This window comes from Leucoraja erinacea, chromosome 8 (genome assembly GCF_028641065.1).
Source record: "Leucoraja erinacea ecotype New England chromosome 8, Leri_hhj_1, whole genome shotgun sequence".
Taxonomy (NCBI): domain Eukaryota; kingdom Metazoa; phylum Chordata; class Chondrichthyes; order Rajiformes; family Rajidae; genus Leucoraja; species Leucoraja erinaceus.
In genome coordinates this window covers 71,825,173-71,841,680 of record NC_073384.1, presented here as the reverse complement: position 1 = coordinate 71,841,680, position 16,508 = coordinate 71,825,173, and the positions used below count along the sequence as shown (strand labels likewise).

Here is a 16,508-nt window from a genome sequence, read left to right as displayed (position 1 = left end):
GTTGGGAATCACTGATGTAGACTACAGTGTGTTCTTTACTCTGCATTTTGAAGTCGATGACTAATTTCTTTGCCTTGCTGACTAGGGTACAAGTAGAATCTATATCTGCTCCCTCTGCACACAGGCCAAAACTGTTTCTCACATCACTTTCAGATGCTCCATGAAGCCTGCACAGGAAATTAGTTGCCCTTGTGCAAATCGTGATATTCAAAGACTTAATCTGTCACACTTGACAAAACTCTGGAAGATCCCCCCCCAAAAATGTTTCCTTTAGCCTCCAGCCTTCAACTATCAGGGGAACAGCACTGTGGATCATCCTTCTCAGATTTGGAACCTCCACTGCAGATCCAACGTCACCCCAACTTCAGAAACCAAGCTATAGTTGGCAGATAATGCATGTTCCACTTGTACTTGATCTCCGTGAAATAAACGTTCTCACCAACACGTCCTTGACTTTAATTTATCATTAAAGTCTTCCCTGTTGAGTTGAATTGGGTACTTAAAACCTAATCTTACATTTAGTGCCTTTTGGCATTTATATTGCGTGTGTTTTGATCTTAAAGCAGGTTTATTTGAGAAAAATTGTGATTTCTACTTGCAAGTCTATTTTTCTTGTCCTTCATTTCAACATTGCAAAGCACATGAAGCTAATAAGGTGAAGCTGATACATCTGATCCATTAGATTAATTGTGTCTGTTTCTGTTGCTAAAATAGTATGTACAATATAATGCATTATATTTGGATGAGGAGCCGATGTGGGATTCAACATATTTTCCTAATGTTGGTACGGAATAAATTGGGTTAAAATATCCTCTCACGCAAACTTCAGTTTGTAACCCGATTCTTAAATTTGTCTTCCAATATTGTTCTTCCTCCTGTAGAACGATTTGATCACCATTGCCCTTGGGTGGGCAACTGCGTGGGAAAAAGGAACTACAGATTTTTTTACATGTTTATTTTGTCGCTGTCACTTTTGACGGTATTCATCTTCGCTTTCGTCATCACTCATGTCATTCTCCGTAAGTATTGCATTCATTTAGTCTATTGCACAGTGGCTTCACTAACTCAATTTCCATGATTTAACATGAAGCAAATTGGAGTTTCTGATTGGGTGAAAATGGGTTTGTCAGAGCTTGAATCGCTAAATACTAAGTAGAATTTTTCTAATGGAACAATTTTCAATCCAATCCACAAAATGCTTAGTGTGTAGGGAAGAAATACAGATATTGGTTCAAACCAAACCGAAGATGCTGGAGTAACTCAGCCGGTCAGACAGCATCTCTGGAGAAGAGGAACTTCAGGCCGAGTCCCTTCTTCAGACTGGATGAAACATAGGCAAAAAAGTAACGATGATAAAGGAAACAGGTCATTGTTAGGTACGGGTTAGGTGAAAACGAGTTACAGACAATGAAACTCACCAGGACGACAGTGAAACTAGTACAATGACTCGGGTGGAGGAGGGACGGAGAGAGAGGGGATGCATGAGTTACTTGAGGTTAGAAAAATCAATATTCATAACACTGTGTTGTAAGCTTCCCAAGCAAAATATTTTGACCCAAAACATCACCTATTCTTTTTCTCCAGAGTTGCTGTCTGCCCCACTGTGTTACTTCAGCTTTTTGTCTATCCACAAAATACCCTAGGGAAATGGGCAAATTTTGACACACAACAATGTAAATTAAGAACGTTGAGTGTTTTTATTTGAATAAAAATATGTTTAGCTCTTTGTCACAGGATCTATCAACTGAATATTGGAAACTGCATACTTTGTGAATTTTGTTTGTAAGTGATTTTGCTCATCAGGGAAAAGGTATAAGGTATCAGGTATCCCATATTCATCGGAGGTTGTTTTTGTTTCCCATGTCAACCCATCCTGTGGCGTTCTGAGTGAGGTCGGCTGATTGCTGGCAAATACATGTGGAAACTATAGAGACTGGATTAACTGTCTAAAATCAATTTATCAAGGAAACAGCAAGTTTACAGAAGCAATTATTGCACATTGATAATTAACAGAAAATTATTTTTTTGTTTCCCTAAAGTCCTGTGGTATTTTAATTTAAAACAGTTTAAAAGGTAGTGTTTAAAATAACCAGTCCAAATTACTGCTTGAATTACCTGAAAATTAATGGCACTGTTTTATCACCAGAAGTTTCATTGTGTAGGAAGAAACTGATTTAATATTACTGATTTATTTTATGTTTAATATGTTATTTCAAATCCAGTTTTGCAATTTGATTTTATGAACTTTTGAGTCCAATAAATCCTTAAGGTTAGAGGTGAACCCTGAACTGTGGCAACTGAAAGCTTAGACAACTTGTTCCATATGTGTCTCATTTTATCGTGGCCCTTTTCGGGAAGATCAGAACATAGAACAGTAGAGCTTCCGTAGTCAAGATCAAACTTGGGTCTCTGGCGCTGTAAAGGCTGCTGCGCCACTGTGCTGCCCTAGAAAAAATATTCAGAGTGAATCCCCTATCTATGCCACTCATAATTTTATACACTTTATCATGTCCCCCCTCAGCCACTGACACTACAGAGGAAGCAATCCAAGTTTGTTCAACTCTTGTTTTTTCAGACCTTATCGGAGGATCAATCTTGTGTCACACTGAACTCTTCCCATTTATTTTATTACATTGATTACAGAATACAGGTACACAACCTTTTATCCGAAAGCCTTGGGACCAGACACTTCTCGGATTTCGGAATTTTTCGGATTTCGGAATGGAAGATTTTTAGCGTAGATTTTAACTTTTTTTAGATAAAACATTACAGGGGACTGGGTGGCTCAGTGGTAGAGTGCTCAGTAGAGGTCGCGAGTTTGCGCCTCGATCCCGGCAGCTATTCGGCGAGGGAGGTAGCGCGGACGGCTGCCTCCTCCCCGGAGACCGGAGCACTCGTAGCCCTCAGGCCGTGCCGGTTGTGGCTCCGACCCCGGCGAACTAAATCCCAGGCTCCGCGGCGCTCCGAATCCAGCGCTGCCTGTGGCCGGACGCCCGCAGCCCCAGCTCCGCGATGTTGGGAGTCGGCGGCGACGCAGCGCTGGGATACCAGCGGGGAGCGGGCATTGCCTTACCGGGTCGCCGTGCGGTAAGCTCCGGAACGCTGTGGCCGCCGACTCCCAACATCGCGGAGCTGGGGCTGCGGGCGTCCGGCCGCGGGTGGCGCTGGATTTGGAGCGCCGCGGAGCCAGGGATCGAGTTCGCCGGGGTCGGAGCTTCAACCGGCCGCGGCCGGACGCCCGCAGCCCCAGCTCCACGATGCTGGGAGTCGGCGGCCACAGCGCTCCGGAGCTCACCGCACGGTGACCCAGTAAGGCATCGCCCGTTCCCCGCCTCTCCGACCAGGTAGGGGACTAAGAATTAAAGTTTTCCCCCTTACCCCCCACCCATCACATAAAAGACCTCCAAACTAACTGACTAACATTTAAGCAATGATTTACAGATGTTTAAGTAGCTACAGTAGTACAGACCTGGGTTGACCGCGGGTCATTTCGGGTCAAGTTTGGCACCAAACGCGAGCTTTGTTGTACAGACGACATCATGGAAAAAATGTCCGGTTTTCAGAGCTTTTCGGTTTCCGGAATTTTGGATAAAAGGTTGTGTACCTGTACTATGTTTACATATTCTGTTGCGCTACTGCAAGTAAGATGTTCATTGTTCTATCTGACAATTAAACACTCTTGACTAAAAACAAGATAGATTTATACCAGAACATCGAGATATATGCAGCTTTATGAGAGTTTTGCAATAAGTTATGGTTTGAAAGAAAAACATTTTGTACAGTTGAGTAACGTTTAACCTTTCTGATTACAAGCAGAGTCCAGGTAACGAATGCTCAACTTATGGTCACCCCGACATATGATCGCGACCACATTATGTTATTAAATTTTAAAATCTGACTTGCACAATCATTTGCCCCTATGAACAATAGAACTTGTTATCTCTCTCCATTTTTAATAATTGTTTCTTCTTGTCGGTCTTACTTGCTTTTGATGCCATTCATTACAATATTAAGGTGGTATGTTGTACAAGATATTGGTGAGGCCAGACTTGGACTACCATGTTCAGTTTTGGTCACCCTGCTAGTGGAAGGATGTCATTAAGCTGGGAATAGCACAGAGAAGATTTACGAGGATGTTAGAGTCATCGATAGAGTCATGGAGTCTTACAGCATGGAAACAGGCCCTGCGGCCCAACTTGCCCACACTCACCAATATGTCCCATCGATATTAGTCCCATCTGCCTGCATTTAGCCCATATCCCTCTAAATCCTATCCATGTAGCTGTCGCAGTGTAAACTAAACGGTGCAAATTTACCTGCATCAATTACCTCCTCCGGAGCTTGTTCCATATACCTGCCACCATTTGTGTGAAAAGGTTACCCCTCGGGTTCCTAATAAATATTTTCCCCCTCACCTTAAACCTATGTCCTCTGGTTTTCAATTCACCTACTCTGGGCAAGAGACTCTGTGCATCTACCCGATCAATTCCTCTCATGATTTTGTACACCTCTATAAATCGCCCCACATCCTCCTGTGCTCCAGGGTATTGAGTCCTTGCCTGGTCTACGTCTCACTACAGCCCAGGCCCTCGAGTCCTGGCAATATCCTTGTAAATCTTATCTGCACCATTTCCAGCTTGAAAACATCTTTCCTCTAACATGGTGCCCAAAATTGAACACAATACTCTAAATGTGGTGTCACCAACATCTTATACACCTGCAGCATGCTCCCAACTTCTACATTCAAAGCTATGACTGATGAAGAGCAATGTGCCAAAATACTTTTTGATCACCCTATCTACCTGTGATGCCACTTTCAATGAACTATGTACCTGTACTCCTAGATCCCTTTACTGTACAACACTCCCCAGAGCCCTACCGTTCCTTGTGTACACCACTAGTCACAGGCCTCCAGTCCGAAAAGCAATCTTTCACCATCACTCTCTGCTTCCTTCCATGAAGCCAATTTTCTGTCCATTCAGCTCTCTCTCCTTGAATCCCATGGGATCTAACCTCCCAGAGCAGTCTACCATGTACCTTGTAAAATGCCTTACTGAAATAATCTTGTCAATCCATGAGGGGCTGAACTATAGGGCAGGCTATTACTTTATTCTTGGGGCACAGCAGGCTGTGGGATGATCTTTTAGAGGTGTATAAAATCATGAAGGGAAGAGGTAGGGTGAATGAATGCACAGTCTTTTACCAAGGGTGGGAGAATCAAAAACAAGAGGGCATAGGCTTAAGGTGAGAGGGACAAGATTTAATACGAACCCGAGGAGCAACCTTTTCACCCAGAGGGTAATAGGTATATGGAGCGAGCTACCGGAGGAGATAATTGAGGCAGATACTATCACAACATTTAAAAGAGACTTGGACAAGTAAAGGATGAGAATAGTTGAGAGGAATATTGGACAAATGCAGGCAAATGGGACTCGCTTAGATGAGGCATCTTGGTCGACATGGATGATTTGAACCGAAGGGCCTGTTTCTTTGTTGGTGATAAGATTTTAGAGTCCATTATAAGGGATGAGGTTACAGAGTACTTAGAAATTCACGCTAAAATAGGCCAGTCAGCATGGCTTTGTGAAGGGGAGGTCTTGCTTGACAAATTTGCTGGAATTCTGTGAAGAAGTAAATAGCAGAACAGACGGAGGAATATCAGTCGATGTTGTTTACTTAGATTTTCAGGAAGCCTTTGATAAGGTGCCACACGTTTGGCTGCTAACAGGGTGAGAGCACATGGTATCAATGCGCAGATACTAGCATGGATAGCAGGTTGGATGGCAGAAGTCAGTGGCAATAAAGGGGGCTTTTTCTGGTTGGCTGCCAGTAACTAGCGGAGTTCCGCAGGGGTCGGTGCTGGGGCCGCTACTCTTCACGTTGTATATTAATGATTTGGACGAGGGGATTGAAGGCTTTGTGGCCAAGTTTGCGGATGATACGAAAATGGGTGGAAGGGCAGGTAGTGTAGCGAAAGCAGTGACTGCCGAAGGACTTGGACAGGTTGGGAGAGTGGGCAGAGAAGTGGCAGATGGAATATAGTGTAGCAAAGTGTGGAGTCATGCATTTTGGTAGTAGGAATAAAGGCCTAGATTATTTTCTAAATGTGGTGAGAATCCAGGGACTTGGGAGTGCTGGTGCAGGATTCCCAAAAAGTTAATCTGCAAGTTGAATTGGTAGTCAAGAAAGCAAACTCAATGCTAGCATTTATTTCAAGAGGGCTTGTATACAAAAACAGTGATGTAATGTTGAGGCTCTATAAGGCGCTGGTCAGGCCGCATTTGGAATATTGTGAGCAATTTTGGGCACTATCTGGGGAAGGATGTGCTGGCTCTGGAGAGGGTCCAGAGGAGGTTTACAAGAATGATCTTGGGAATGAGTAGGTTAACTTATAATGATTGGTTGTGGGCACTGGGCCTGTACTCGCTGGAGTTTAGAAGAATGAGGGGGGGCCTCATTAAAACATACAGACTACTGAAAGGCTTGGATAGAGTGGATGTGGAGAGGATGTTTCCACTAGTGGGAGAGTCTAGGACTTGAGGTCATAGCCTCAGAATTAAAATACGTTCTTTTAGGAAGGAGATGAGAAGAAAATTCTTTAGTCAGAGGGTGATGAATCTGTAGAATTCTTTGCCACAGAAGGCTGCGGAGGCCAAGTCTGGATATTTTTAAGGCAGAGATAGATAGATTCTTGATTAGTTCAGGTATCAGACATTATGGGGAGAAGGCAGGAGAATGGGGTTCGGAGGGAGGGATAGAACAGCATGATTGAATGGCGGAGTAAATTTGATGGGCCAAATGGCCTAATTCTACTCCTATTCCTTATGACCTTATGAACCATGACTACAATGCTGGGTTTACCAAATCGAATGATTTTTGTGTATTTTCTGACTGATGTACAAAATGGATTTAAAGATGTCTAAAAAAAACGAATTGTTACCTGCGATAGTTTGTAATAGTATTTGATTGCGATCCTTCTGCTTTGGAATAAGTAAATCATAAACTATTGCATTTAACTGTTTTTTTAATTGATCCTTGATATTTTCTTAACCTAACATTTGATTCATTTTATATAGGATCTCAGAAGACAGGATTTCTAAATGCACTAAAAGACAGTCCTGTAAGATATCCTTTACTGTTACATTTGGGGAATAAAGTCCAGAACAAGATTCACTATTCTTTCAGCATGGGTAGTGATGCCTAATGCCAGGTTGCATTTTCTTAGCATCATAGTATCCAATTCTTCAAAGGATTTTTTTCCATTTTTGTTGAGTATCCTGATAATAACGATTTTATTAATCCATGATATACGGGAATCATCGTTATGTTTTGGCTGTAAAGGAGAATTATATCTCTTCAATGGATTCCTATTATCAGTACTATTGAATAAATAAACAAGCATTTTTGGAGTGGGGCATTTTATAGTGTACACTGTGACTACTTCCCTTGACTGTTCAGTTCATTTTTTTTTTTATTGTGGCATGACTAGCTAGAAGTGACAACTAATATGTTAAAAGTAACTAGCCGTGTTGCAAGTCAAACATTTCTTAACTAATTAAACTGAAAGAGAAAAAACTTTCTCTTCCCTGGATTTGCGGCCAATTTGCACGTTAAAGTGGTTGCATCATTATTCCCTTTTACTTTCTGAACAGCATTCATCTAATTGATACATAAGACGCATCCTTATGTGTATTCTCTTTTCCAGTCAATGACATTTTAGTTGGAAGTAATATAGATGTTATCAACACGAATGAAAAGCCGCCAGTTGAATTATCCAGGTGAATGATTTCAGGAAAAAATGAGATGACTAATGAATTTGCATTGCATTCACTGTTTTCAAAGTGGATCTGGACCTGATCTTATTGAGAAATACAAAAACTGTTTGCAATATTTCCATGCTAATAACTTTGAACAGTTTTTTTGGGAATAATAATATGATTGAGTAGCATCAACCTAGATTTATGAAACTCTAGTTATGTTCGATTAATTGCAATTCTTTGAGTAGATTGGGTAAATCGTAGATAATGACACATTGATTGATGGAAGGCTTGCAATAAAATCCCACACAAATTGGATGAACAAAATTAGAGCTCAAGGAATTAAGTGTAATATACTTATGTGGATTGTGATCTGGCTAGCAGATAAAAGATAACATTTAGAAATAATGGATCCTTCTCAGTTTAGTTGGTTGTGACGTGTATTATCACAGGGATCTGTGCTTGAGCTCTACTGTTCACATCATGGTTGGGGGGGGGGATCAAATGTGACATATCCAAATTGTTGATTATGCTAAGAATATTAGGGAGAGGAATAGTAATGAGGATGCAAAGCAGCTTCAAGGAGATGTAGAGCGACTGAAGAAGTGGCAACAAAATGGCACCCTGAGTGCAGTGTGGAAAAATATGGGGTTTACGCTTTGATAGATAAATAAAAATGCTCAGTAATCTTTTTTAAATGGTGATTGACCAGGGTATCCTTGTACTCTCTTTGAAACATAGGTGCAGGTGAAACATGCAATTGAGATGTTATTCTATACTGCAAGACTATTTTAATGTAAAAGTAAAGATGTATTACTTTAATTATATACAGTCTTGGTGTGATCAAACCTGGATTAATTTTGATCTCCTTATCTTAAAAACAGTATCGTTTTTATAGAGAAAGTGCAGCAGAGATTCATGAGGTTGTTACTTGGGATAGCAGATCTCTCATTTGGTCTGTATGAAGGACACTAATCCTCTTCATTAGAGATTTATAGCATGTCATTGAAGCTTGAACAATTCTTTGGGAGCTGGATAGGGTAGATGTGGGATGTTGTTTCCTTTGGCTGAGGAGTGCAAAATTAGCAGGTACAGTTTAACAATAAGGGATAGGCCATTTTGGATTGAAATGAGAGGATATTTCTTCATAGAGGATGGTGAATGTTTGTAATTCTCTACCCCAGAAGCTCAGGCGTTGATTTTCTTTCAAACATTATATTGGATATTTGGAGGACAGGACACTGGTAATAGGGCCAGAAAATGGTGTTGCAGGAAAAGATTCATTTTGAATGGCAGAACTCACCAAAATGCTGATTCCACTCCTACTATGGTTACTTATGTTCCTTTGTTCTTTCTGCACAAACACGAAGCCTTGAACATACAGGTATTTCTCATCTGTGCAACTATCTTGGTCTCTTCATCAAATTCAATATGTAGCAATTCCTAAAGTTATTCTTCCACCTCCCCTTTGATTCTTTTGCTACTTACCAGAACCAAGGAGTATTCAATAAACCGACCAACATGTTTTTTGGAATATGGAAGGAAAGGAGAGCACCCAAAGTAAAACAACTGGTGATTGGACAAACTTATGAATTCCACGTCAAAAGCTCAGGGTCAAAGTAGCTGCAACATTTTGAAGATTATCAAGACTATGGCACGTTTGACCTATCATATTTATGCCAGCCAAGAAGAAAGCTATTTATATGTATTTTACTTCCCAGCTCTCAATCCATAGCTTTGTAGTTTATAGCTCTTTGTGCTATTTGAAAAGCCAGGGACTTTATATAGGTACCTCCAGGTAATTTCACGCTTTCAAGTAATTTGGCTAAATTAATTCATTCTAGTCAATAGTCAATAGTCTATTTAATTGTCATTTGGACCCCTGGAGGTCCAAATGAAATGCCGTTTCTGCAGCCATACATTACACACAAATAGACCCCAGACACAACATAATTACATTTTACATAAACATCCATCACATAGCTGTGATGGAAGGCCAAAAAAACTTATCAACTAACCCCTCTATCAGTTAATATAAATCTAGGCATTCTGATTTTTGACATAACTAAATAGACCTTGTTTTATCTATGCCACTCAGAATCTTATGCATCTCGATTAGATCTGCATTCAATTTATTTTGTTCCAAAGAAAGCAATTACAACCTGGTCAGTTTCTCATCAGATTATAATTCTCCTGCCTTGACAATCTAAGTTTCTTTTGTACGCTCTTCGTCGATGCAATCACAACCTGTATTATGGTGAATTGTTCACAGTACACTAGCTGTAACTGGCATTTTATACAGGTCTAACATGACCTTTATGCTTCTACATCCAGTTTCTCTCCTAAACTTTGTTGCTATTCTGTCAAATTCAGGGATCATGGGGTGTGCATTTTGTGTTTCTTAGCATCCTGCTATTTATTTCCCTTTCCTTGCTTGTTTCCCTGTGTATGCATTACTTTATAATTATCCCGCTGGACTTCCATTTGACTCTTTATTCACCACATGACCAGTCTGTTGATAGTACAGGCCTTTTGGATTTTTGAATGGTGAAGAAAGCTTTTGGCATGCTGCTTTCACAGAGGGAATTGAGTGCAGACAATTGAGGGCAGCACAGCGGCGCAGCAATAGAGTTGCTACCTTATAGTGCCAGTCTCCGGCGTTCTCCCCGTGACCTGCGTGGGTTTTCTCCCAAGATCTTTGGTTTCCTCCCACACTCTAAAGTACAGGTTTGTAGGTTAATTGGTTTGGTGTAAATGTAAAATTTCTCCTGGTGTGTGGAGGATAGTGTTAATGTGTGGGGATCGCTGGTTGGTGCGGACTCGGTGGGCTGAAGGGCCTGTTTCAGCTATGTATGTCAAAACTAAACTAAACATTGAGATGTTACAGTTGTACAAGATGTGGTGAGGCCGTACTTGGGGTATAGTGTCATTGGGATCACCCTGCCATAGGAAAGATGCCATTAAGCTAGAAAGAGTGCAGAGATTTACAAGGATGTTGCTAGGGCCTAAGCTGTCAGGAGTGGTAAATGGCTGAGGGGTGACCATATTGAGATGTATACAGTTATAAGGGGAATAGATGGGCTGAATGTACAAAATCTTTTTCCCAGTGAATGGAAATCAATAGCCTAGGTTTAAAGTGCGAGGGAAAATATTTAATGGGAACATGAGAGGCAATGTTTTCCACACAGAGGGTGGTGGGTAATTGGAATGAGCTGTAAGATGAAGTAGTTGAGGCAGGAACTATAACAACATTTAAAAGTCATTTGGACAGGTACATGAACAGGAAAGGTTTAGAGAGATATGGGCAAAAAAGAGCTTAGATGGGACACTTTGGTCAGCATGAGCAAGTTGGACCATAGAATTGTTTCCATGCTGTATGATTCTATAACTCTGTCACATTACCTATCTATGTTTTTCTCATTGACCAGCACTTAGCCCGTAGCCTTCTATGCTTTGGCAATTTCAACATTGTGAGAGTACCTGCCTCCATCACCCCCTTGGACAGTGCATTCAGATTCCAATTACTTTCTGAGTGAAAAAGTTCTTCATCAGATTCCCTATAGAGCTCCCACAGCTGAGCTAAATAGAAACTGTCCAGTATCAGACACTAAATCTGGTTATACAGTTTTAATAGATTGTGACACAAAAAAATTGATAGCTTCCAACATTGAAATTATTCTTCCTCACTATCAGCTAATGTTGTCACCTCTTCATTCTTTTAGCCCCTAGTAATTTCTGATTTCAAACAGAACATTTAAATTGGAAGGGGAAAAAAAAATCGCAGAGATTGAATCAAATTGGAAGAAATTGAGTTTTCCCCCATCCTTTGCATTGCTTATGAATGCTCATACGTAAGTTTCCTTGTGTGCAAAGCTACTCTTTTTTTTGTGGTTCGGTTTGAAAGTGTACTCAGTAGTTATCTGTGCAACATATCTTGGGGAAAGTGGTTTGCAATTCACAAAATAACATCATAGATGGAAGTTATTGTTAAATGACACAATGGTCAAGGGTGTAGCACTTATTCAAAATCTCCTCTTAACAACATCAGATTTTACATATGTATTCTATTTGGTAATTTCTACCATGGTTTTTCAGAATACCACAATCTGCAAATGTAGGTGTGAATTCCAGAATGTGCTTTCTTTATTGTCTTCTTTTCTCAGTCTTATTTCATAGTTACTCCTTGACTCCATCATTACTGTACTGGAAGCCGTTGTTTGTTTCTTCTCTGTGTGGTCAATCCTTGGACTTTCAGGATTTCATACATATCTGATTAGCTCAAACCAGACCACAAATGAAGATGTAAGTATTTTGAATTATTTCATAAGTGAGATGTATTCAGTTTGATTGTCATTCTTTGTGCTGGATAATAATTATCAGCTTCTATTGCCATCTGGTGAGCAAAATAGCAGAGTAGTTTGGAAGTGCTGATACCAATTGTATTTAACTTCACCATCTCTTGCAAATTACTCAAATAATTTAGCAATCAAGCTCATTTACCTTATATCATGGTGATCATAACAAAACAATGGATATTTTGTAAGGCAGAGATAGATAGATTATTGATTAGTGCAGGTGTCAATAAACCATATAACCATATAACAATTACAGCACGGAAACAGGCCATCTCGGCCCTACAAGTTCATGCCGAACAAATTTTTTTCCCCTTAGTCCCACCTGCCTGCACTCGTACCATAACCCTCCATTCCCTTCTCATCCATATGCCTATCCAATTTATTTTTAAATTATACCAATGAACCTGCCTCCTACCACTTCCACTGGGAGCTCATTCCACACCGCCACCACTCTCTGCGTAAAGAAGTTCCCCCTCATATTACCCCTAAACTTCTGTCCCTTAATTCTGAAGTCATGTCCTCTTGTTTGAATCTTCCCTATTCTCAAAGGGAAAAGCTTGTCCACATCAACTCTGTCTATCCCTCTCATCATTTTAAAGACCTCTATCAGGTCCCCCCTTAACCTTCTGCGCTCCAGAGAATAAAGACCTAACTTATTCAACCTATCGCTGTAACTTAGTTGTTGAAACCCAGGCAACATTCTAGTAAATCTCCTCTGTACTCTCTCTCTATTTTGTTGACATCCTTCCTATAATTTGGCGACCAAAATTGTACACCATACTCCAGATTTGGTCTCACCAATGCCTTGTACAATTTTAACATTACATCCCAGCTTCTATACTCAAACAATAGACAGTGGACAGTTGGTGCAGGAGTAGGCCGTTTAGCCCTTGCAGCAGTTTTCAGATGAAGACACCATCATGCACTGCTGTTGTCACATCAATTTTGAGAAATATTCACAATATGTTGTTCTTGCAGATTAAAGGATCCTGGTCAAACAAGAGAAGCAAAGATAATTATAATCCATATAGCCATGGGAACATCTTCACAAATTGTTGTGCAGCTCTGTGTGGACCATTGCCGCCAAGGTAGGAAATTATTGCAATGGGGAATTGGACATTATTCAGCCTTTTCTTTCACTTCAGCCTTTCCATTCTACATACAAAGAGAAGCTGGTTTGTTAACCTTGTACTTGCATTTGGATAGTAATTGTTTCAACAACAAAAAATCACCAAGAATCAAAATCTGTTATGAAATAATTATGCTTTTAAGGCTCCATGGAACATGTCTTATAAGAGTTATTTATTTAGTTACTGTTCAAGACTTTTATCACCCTTTATTACAAACCAAACTGTCACAAAATGTTTTTGTAAGTCTTATTTTTTCATCATTCCTCATGGGATGTTGACCTCTTCCTGTCAATATTTGTTCTGCTCTGATAGACAACTGTAAATCATGGTTACTGCAAATAGGAAGTATGAATCAAAAATCTCACCATGACAATTGCCCTAGGATTCCTTTCACTTTAAAAGGAGTACTTTTAAAAAATCATCTATCATAGTTCATTGGCTTTAATGATTTCCATTTAAGGATATCCCTTGTACTGACTCTTGAAGATATTTATCGTTCTTAGCATTGGTGGAGATTTTTTGGTCTGCAAAATCAGACAATTAAAGCAATACTAAAATTAAATTAAGTCGAAAGTGATTTAACATAAATTACCAATAGCTTTCATGCTTGATAATTTGTGGAAGAGCTTTGATAGTGGCATCAGCACTCATTTGCATTTGCAAAAGTAGCAGACTGACCAAGGAAGCAAAAGGAAGTTATATTCAACTATAATTATTTGTTGCTTTCATATATTTAAAAAAAGCTAATTGCGTTATTTCTGATTCCCGTAACCATTAAGAAATTTGCATTAATTCTAAATGTAGATCGTTACTAACGATACTTTTATAATTTTTTAACAGCTTAATTGATCGAAGAGGAACGATCCAGTCAGATACACCACAGGCCGTTGTGCCACCAAATGGAATCACCACTTATGGGGCCACACAAACTCAGAGCAACATGGTAGGATCCATACCATAGTGTTGCTCACCAAGCCCCTTTCATTGTTTATGTCCATCATCTTCCATCTCTTTCGGTAGTCCATTTTCAAATACTCCCGGAAAACCAAGTCTCATAAAAACAGCTGATCCAAGCTACTGTGACTAAAAAGCTGTCCTGCACGGCTTGATCGACAATTGCTGCATAGGAATATGTGTGAGGTCAGCTTTCAGCTGTATGAAAACAGAATGTTTCCCTATTTATAAGGACGAATATTTACATCTGAGGCTTAATACAATCTTTAAGGACGAAAATATATGAGGTACTTTTAAAAACATAAAATGCACAACTACACAAGCTGAATTCCTAAATTTGAAAAATAGATAGAATAAATAAATCTTTCCACTGTTCAAATTACCTTTAGGATATTGATGTAGAAATCTTGGCTTTAAATTACATCAAATTTACAGCACAGAAACAGGCAAATTGGCTCACTGGTCAGTGCTGAAGTCATTGCTTCACGTGAGTCTCCTCCCACTCAAATTCATCTAATTGTGTCTGTAAATTATTCTTTCTTCTATTTGTACTTATCTGGATTCCCTTAAAGATAAGCCTCAAGCATCCCCGTTTGCCTTATCTATCCCTGTTGTAGCTGACTCCATATTCTAACAATTCTCTAAGGAAGTTTCTCCTGAATGTATCTGATTCTATCATTAATGTCTTTCTCCTCATCTGGGACAATTCAATGGATAGAAATAATTTATCTGTGTCTACCAAATTCCATCATATGGTTAAATATTTTTATAATATTACCCCAAGGCATTGTTTTCTAGAAAAAACACAACCCACCCATAGGTTATATTTCATTTCTGATATTATTCCTACATTTTTCTTTGCACTTTCTGCTGTCTTCTATCCTTTATAGGTGTTTTTTTGCCAATCCTGGATAAGATGTTTCCAGTGCTAAGAAAAGCATGGGATATAAATAACCTGTGGGATTCAAAGGGATGCAGTAAATTGGATTAGAAAGTAACTTGGTGGAAGAAATGAAATGTAATAGTGAAGACTTAAGTACCGTTGGATGACTGTGTGAAGATGCGTTCCCGAGAGTTCAATAGACAAAAACAATAGGTGCAGGAATAGGCCCTTCGAGCCAGCACCGCCATTCAATATGATCATAGCTGATCATCCACAATCAGTACCCCATTCCTGCATTCTCGCCATATCCCTTGACTCTGCTTTCTTTAAGAGCTCTATCTAACTCTCTCTTGAAAGCATCCAGAGAATTGCCCCCCACTGAGGCAGAGAATTCCACAGATTCACAACTCTCTGGGTGAAAACGTTTTCCCCCATCTTCGTTCTAAATGGCCTACCTCTGGTTCTGGACTCCCCGAACATCGGGAACATGTTTCCTGCCTCTAGCGTGTCCATCCCTTAATAATCTTATGTTTCAATAAGATGCCCTCTCATCCTTCTAAATTCCAGAGTATACAAGCCCAGCCGCCCCATTCTGTCAACATATGACAGTCCCGCCATCCTGGCAATTAACCTTGTGAGCCTACATCACTCCGTCAATAGCAAGAATGTCCTTCCTCAAATTTGGAGACCAAAACTGCACACAATACTCCAGGTGTGGTCTCACTAGGGCCCTGCAGAACTGCAGAAGGACCTCTTTGCTCCTATACCCAACTCCTCTTGTTATGAAGGCCAACATGCAATTTGCTTTCTTCACTGCCTGCATACCTGCATGCTTGCTTTCAGTGACTGATGTACAAGGACCCCCAGATCTCATTGTACTTTCCCTTTTCCCATCTTGACACCATTCAGATAATAATCAGCCTTCCTGTTTTTGCCACCAAAGTGGATACCCTCACATTTATCCACAGCGTTCTCTTTTGCTCTGTGATATTTATCAATGATTTGGATTTAAATATTGAGTCATACAGGCATCCAACATGGAAACAGGCCCTTTGGCCCAACTTGTTCCTGCCCAGCAAGATGCCTCGTCTACACTAGTCCCACCTGTCCGCATTTGGCCCATGCTCTCCAAACTTTTCCAATCCATGTACCTGTTCAAACGTCTATTAAATGTTGTTTTAGTACCTGCCTCAACTACCTCCTCTGTCAGTTCATTCCATGTACCCAGTTACCTGTCGGGTTCCAATGAAATATTTCCCCTCTGACCTTAAACCTATGTCCTCTGGTTCTAGGTTCAAAGTATAGGATGTATATTTTTGAAGTTGGAATGTAACCAGAATTGGTATGATGATTGATTGAGTGGAAGAAACGAGTGAGGAACTAGTTAATGATAATATAGGTGATAAAAGTCATTCAATCCGGAGGAGAG

The 16,508-nt window shown here is 40.1% G+C and overlaps 1 protein-coding gene across 3 annotated transcripts in view; it reads left to right on the top strand.

Annotated features, from left to right (window-relative positions):
* The window catches only part of LOC129699844 (palmitoyltransferase ZDHHC14-like), a 105,329-nt gene that overhangs the window by 66,705 nt on the left and 22,116 nt on the right, over positions 1-16,508 (top strand). For all 3 annotated transcript variants that reach the window (XM_055639974.1, XM_055639973.1, XM_055639975.1), the window contains 5 exons: positions 882-1,019; positions 7,077-7,125; positions 11,957-12,059; positions 13,091-13,200; positions 14,083-14,185. In XM_055639974.1, coding sequence (XP_055495949.1) covers positions 882-1,019; positions 7,077-7,125; positions 11,957-12,059; positions 13,091-13,200; positions 14,083-14,185 — 503 coding nt within the window. The remainder of the gene's footprint in view (positions 1-881; positions 1,020-7,076; positions 7,126-11,956; positions 12,060-13,090; positions 13,201-14,082; positions 14,186-16,508) is intronic.